The sequence below is a fragment of the Electrona antarctica genome, assembly GCF_951216825.1.
Source record: "Electrona antarctica genome assembly, chromosome: 5".
Classification (NCBI taxonomy): domain Eukaryota; kingdom Metazoa; phylum Chordata; class Actinopteri; order Myctophiformes; family Myctophidae; genus Electrona; species Electrona antarctica.
The window spans coordinates 38,264,854-38,270,853 of NC_136810.1; the positions used below are offsets into that span (position 1 = coordinate 38,264,854).

Sequence of the window (6,000 nt, forward strand, 5' to 3'; positions counted from 1 at the left end):
ATTATATCAGCTGTTGGCACCTTTACCACCCACCCACTCTCTCTGTGTGTGTCTCTCTCTCTCTCTCTCTCTCTCTCTCTCTCTCTCTCCCCCATAAGCATTATTTATAACACAAATGTATAACAATAAGGCTCTCTGTTATGTAATATGTATTAGTATTCCTGTTATCACCTCTCTTCCTGTTTCCTTTCTCTGTCTGTCTGTCTGTCTGTCTGTCTGTCTGTCTGTCTGTCTGTCTGTCTGTCTGTCTGTCTGTCTGTCTGTCTGTCTGTCTGTCTGTCTGTCTGTCTGTCTGTCTGTCTGTCTGTCTGTCTGTCTGTCTGTCTGTCTGTCTGTCTGTCTGTCTGTCTGTACATCCATATGTACATACCCCACTCACACACTCATTATTTTCATAATGTGATGTCCCTCTCGTTTCTTCTCATCATCCACCGTATGGTTAAGCCTAGCATTGAGAATGAAACAGGCTTTATATTCACTCTATACCTAGCATTGAGAATGAAACAGGCTTTATATTCACTCTCTGCTTCCTTATATTTCCTTCATCAGCAGACGATTCAGGCGGCAGGATGTTCGCCATGGAAACGCTGTCCAGCTGTGCAATGGGCTGCAAATTGATGGTTAGTGCATTTGATAGTGTGTGTGCGTGTGTGTGTGTGTGTGTGTGTGTGTGTGTGTATGTGTGTGTGTATGAACGTGTGAACACGTGCATACACGACGTACACGAGCGTGTATGTGTACTCGTACGCATACTTATCACATCAATAATGTGTGTGCAACGAAACGCAGCACTACGCAGACACACTATAGCAGTGGTTCCCAAACGTTTTCATGTCAAGGACCCCCAAAATGATACTCATTAGCCTGCGGACCCCCAAAATGATACTCATTAGCCTGCAGACCCCCTAAATGATACCCATTAGCCTGCAGACCCCCTAAATGATACTCATTAGCCTGCGGACCCCCTGAATGATACTCATTAGCCTGCGGACCCCCTAAATGATACTCATTAGCCTGCGGACCCCCAAAATGATACTCATTAGCCTGCGGACCCCCTAAATGATACTCATTAGCCTGCGGACCCCCAAAATGATACTCATTAGCCTGCGGACCCCCAAAATGTTACTCATTAGCCTGTGGACCCCCAAAATGATACTCATTAGCCTGCGGACCCCCTAAATGATACTCATTAGCCTGCGGACCCCCTAAATGATACTCATTAGCCTGCGGACCCCCTAAATGATACTCATTAGACTGCGGACCCCCAAAATGATACTCATTAGCCTGCGGACCCCCTAAATGATACTCATTAGCCTGCGGACCCCCAAAATGATACTCATTAGCCTGCGGACCCCCTAAATGATACCCATTAAATGATACTCATTAGCCTGCGGACCCCCTAAATGATACTCATTAGCCTGCGGACCCCCAAAATGATACTCATTAGACTGTGGACCCCCAAAATGATACTCATTAGCCTGCGGACCCCCTAAATGATACTCATTAGCCTGCGGACCCCCAAAATGATACTCAGCATCTTAAAACATCTTAACTTTATTGGCGAGGCGCGTTAGAGTGGGTTAAATAAAGCAATGAAGCATAATGGGTTTTAACTTGTCCTCCTGCGAGGAAGTTTGGTAATCAAAGCATGCGCCTGCGCCTACCGTGTTGGAGAGCTGCATGCTTCATGGCTATTTGCATTCACCGACGTTGTTGTCAACAATAAATCCAAAAAGCCGACATTTTCGCATATGAGGGGGGTAAAGGAAGGAAGACAGGTTCTCAATCACACGCAATTCACGTGCACAGATTGTGTGCACTGTGAGAATGCATGGGCTTCAAAATAAAAGCGATGCGGTTTTAGTCCACCCATAAGGTAATTAGAAAGTATGTTTTATTTTCTGATTTATCAAGTAATCTTTCGCGGGCCGGTCAGAGTCAGCCGGCGGGCCGTATTTGGCCCGCGGGCCGTACAATGCCCAGGTCTGCCCTAAATGATACTCATTAGCCTGCGGAACCCCTAAATGATACTCATTAGCCTGCGGACCCCCCTATTGGACCCCCTAAATGATACCCATTAGCCTGCGGACCCCCCTATTGGACCCCCTAAATGATACTCACCTAATTTAACTCTGAGAGTGAAGAAGGTATAGACCGAAAGCTTGCAAAAATAAATACATTGATTGTGCTCAGAACTGAGTGCGGAGCTTCCCTTTATTTTTTTCATTAACTCTGAGAGTGTACAAATTTGTACATTCTCTGAGTTACAGACCCATAAGGGTCCATTTGGTTCCTAACTATCATTCAGCTGGGGACCCCCTGGAACTCCCTCAAGGACCCCTAGGGGTCCCCGGACCCCACTTTGGGAACCACTGCACTATAGTGAATGAGATCTTATCAGAGGTGGCAGTGAAGCTAAGAAGCTAAACATCTTCCAGTATAGAGAGTACGTTGCTCGTCATCATCCCCACCATAGCGGTCCACACTCACAGTGGCGCTGCATGCTATAGAATGCGATCTCCTGCAGTGTGTTTAGCTGAGGTGATCGGGTCATTGCACAGATGAAATGGGCAGGGGGGAGGTGGTGGTGTTATGAGTGTATAGCTTCACGTAATATACAGTAAAAGGTCAGGAGAGATTGTTCTCATCTTAGGCTTGTGTGCGTGCGTGCGTGTGTGCGTGCGTGCGTGTCTTTGTGCAGAGGAGCGGTGGCAGAGGGCAGAGGAGAGGCACGTCTACGGAGTGGAGAGCAACAGCACGCTGCTGGAGTGCACGCCTCGTTCCCTGCAGGCCAGAGTGCTCTGGTTCATGCAGACGGGAGACGACAGAGAGGAGGTGAGCTACATATACGTCAGTGGTTCCCCAACTTTTCAGGTCGAGACCCAAAAAGAGATTCATGGACGTTAGTTTGGGAGCCAAACTAGTGAAAAAAGAAGATCTACAAGCTCACAACGCGTCGCTTTGCTATTTTCACGACTTCTTACTAATACTGATTCTACATACATTTTGTTTTGATTGTATTGCTGTATTGTTACCAAGAGGTGGTACAATGAATCTCTTTTTGTGACATAATTGTAGGTTACGCTGATCCTGTGCAGTTTGTTTAGAATCAATTCAAAGGGCTTTATTGGCATGAGAAACATACGTTTACATTGCCAAAGCAAAGGGCACAATACAACAATACAGCAACACAATCAAAACAAAATATATGTAGAATCAGTACATCAAGCTTACATAATTATTTGCTCCAGAACATTCTAGGATCAACATAACAATTATAAGGAACTGACTGTGTGGAACATAATTGCTCAACCGGCTGTTTCTTTCTTCTCGTGCAACACACACACGCACACACACACGCACGCACACTTCAGTGGCCTCAAAATAGAATTTCTGTCGAAGTGACAGAGATAAATTCAGCTGCATTATAGCAGTGTATTCCAACCGTGCATCTAGCAATCCTGCCTGACTTCCAGTTCTTCTTTGGCTATACTGTATATAGGGTTCCCCATGCGTGAGAAGGAAGTTAGATGCAGCATGCATATAAAATGCGGGACCTCGTTTGATGATGGCTACTTCATTGACTTGTCTTTCAGGTGCGGGGTGACGAGCGCGTCATCATCACCTCCCACGGCCTGCTGTTCCTGCGCGCGCGGAGCTCTGACGCGGGTGTCTACGTGTGCCAGACAGTGGAGCACGGCTACGTGCACACGCTGCTACGCATCACCCTGCACGTGCTCGGAGGGGACGCCGTGGTGTCCATGACGCGCCGAGCGGAGAAGGCCGAGGACTTGGAGGGAGCAGCAGGAGAGCGAGTCGCGTCCACCCACCACCGCCACACCTCCGGCGGGAGCCCCCCGCCGCCGGGCCCCAGCGTGAGCCCCAGGGCCATGGGGGGAAGTCCGGCCTCGGTCCTCATGGCCCCGCACTCTCGGCTATGGTACAAGGAGTTCCTCCAGCTGATCGGTTACGGGGACGCGCAGCGAGTGGAGGAGTACTGCGAGCGAGTGTGGTGCTCCGACAAAAAGCGCAAGAAGGCGAAGAGAAAGTACGCTCAGCCGGGGGCCGAGAGAAGGGGGAAGGGGAAGGGAGGCGAGGGCTCCCATCGAGCACCGAGACACACCCTGGGCACCTGAGATCTAGCCTACACGTGCGCACATGCATCCCCGCTCGCAACCACATACGCACAAACACCAACACATAATGCACGTACAGTATACATCTCTGACTCAGTCAGTGTTTGTACGACATGAAAGGTTTTCACTTGCCAATTCAACACAAAGAATCACTCAAACAAGAACAGACAGCCATCTGGCATCTACCTGAATATTCACAATCCCTTTAGTTTGCTTTTCATCATTTCCCATTTCTAATATGGTTGATAGAATCAAGTAAATCGTACGAGGGTGCCCTGGCGTTTGATGGAGGCAAGTGGAGCACAGCCGAGACTCTGGGAGGAGTTGGACTGTGACTGAGCGACGTTGCCTCTTCTCTGAAGCGGCAAGAACGTACAACCCATCCAAATCTAACCTGTGACCCCTAAATGCACATACTCCCTGAGACTGCTCAGACATACAGTATACCCTGCTCCTCTCAACTATTCAGCTGCTCTAATGCGACAAAGCTGAACTCTTATTGTATGTATTAAGAATACGATTTAAAAAAAGAACTCTTGTTAAAGGTAGAGGCCTTTTTTCCCTCCGTTTCGATACTGTATTAACTTATTTTCTTGGTTTCTGTATTGAGTTATGTTGTGTACATTTAATAGAACTGGAAATATGTTATGTTCATTTTGTGTCATGGTGATATAAGCTTTAAGCTTCACAACGCTACTAATTCATCAAGGCAACAGCCCTGTGTGCCGTGATAGGACTCTGTAATATTTTGGAGGCATGTATTATTAACAACAAGCTCAAGTCTCATGAAAGATCGGTTTGTGCCGATGAATATTTTAGCACGTGACAGAACTTGCCGCAGTAGATAAAGTGTTATTATCAGTGTGTGTACATTTTCATCTGAGTTTAGTGATATATGCCAACAGTATTGTGTGTATTGTATTATCACACATCTACAAAATGCTGGTGGCCTACGTACAGTATGAACATCCGGTAACTAACCGGTAACTAATCCAAACCATCATCATCCTCGGTCAACGTTTTGATAGTTTGCTCTGTTTCTGTAATTCTTTCTCTCCATTTTGTCTCTCTCTCTCTCTCTTCTTCCTTCCTCATTCTTCCTCTCTCGCTCATCTGCCCATAATGACGGTGCAGATGGGGTTCATAATTACCACCGGAGACGTCAAACGAGAGCGCCCACATTTCTCTTTATAGGGGAAAAAAAGAATAGGAGAACATTTTACAGTGAGCACCCAAGCATGTCATTGGCTCGCCCGCGGAGTCGCTCTCATGAATATTCAATTATATCCCTCGACAGGACGGACAGCATAAAAAAAGCTAACGAGAAAGAAATTCGCTATTATGGTTGAGCTAACGATAGGAGTATATGGACGTTTTAATGCTTATTTATCTGATGTTTCTTTCCCATCAGCTGTCACCTTACGGTTTTTACTTATGTTGTGTTTACAAACTTCCTTAGGTGATTGTCTGAGGATGGAGAACAGTTTTGTTTATTGCTATTATTATTATTATTATTATTATTAAGACCTGATCTCTTCACTGACAAGTCTCCGTGAATACCTTCTGACTAAAAGTTTGGGTTTTAAAAAATGCTGTCTCCTTGTACTAAGCCTCCATAAAATACCTGCCATTAAAAAGATGGACCGCCCTCCTCGGCGTCACCTCTGTGATTCAACCATCAATAATGTTGCACGCACGCACAGTCGCACGAACATACGCACGCACGCACGCACGCACGCACGCACGCACGCACACACACACACACACACACACACACACACACACACACACACACACACACACACACACACACACACACACACACACACACACACACACACACACACACACACACACACACACA

At 46.7% G+C, this 6,000-nt stretch overlaps 1 protein-coding gene across 1 annotated transcript in view; it reads left to right on the top strand.

Annotated features, from left to right (window-relative positions):
* sema3e (sema domain, immunoglobulin domain (Ig), short basic domain, secreted, (semaphorin) 3E) overlaps positions 1-5,776 on the top strand; it is a 51,653-nt gene extending 45,877 nt beyond the window's left edge. Inside the window, exons 15-17 of the mRNA XM_079501626.1 lie at positions 550-620; positions 2,702-2,835; positions 3,597-5,776. Coding sequence (XP_079357752.1) covers positions 550-620; positions 2,702-2,835; positions 3,597-4,136 — 745 coding nt within the window. The 3' untranslated portion in view covers positions 4,137-5,776. The remainder of the gene's footprint in view (positions 1-549; positions 621-2,701; positions 2,836-3,596) is intronic.
* The last annotated feature ends 224 nt before the right edge of the window (positions 5,777-6,000 follow it).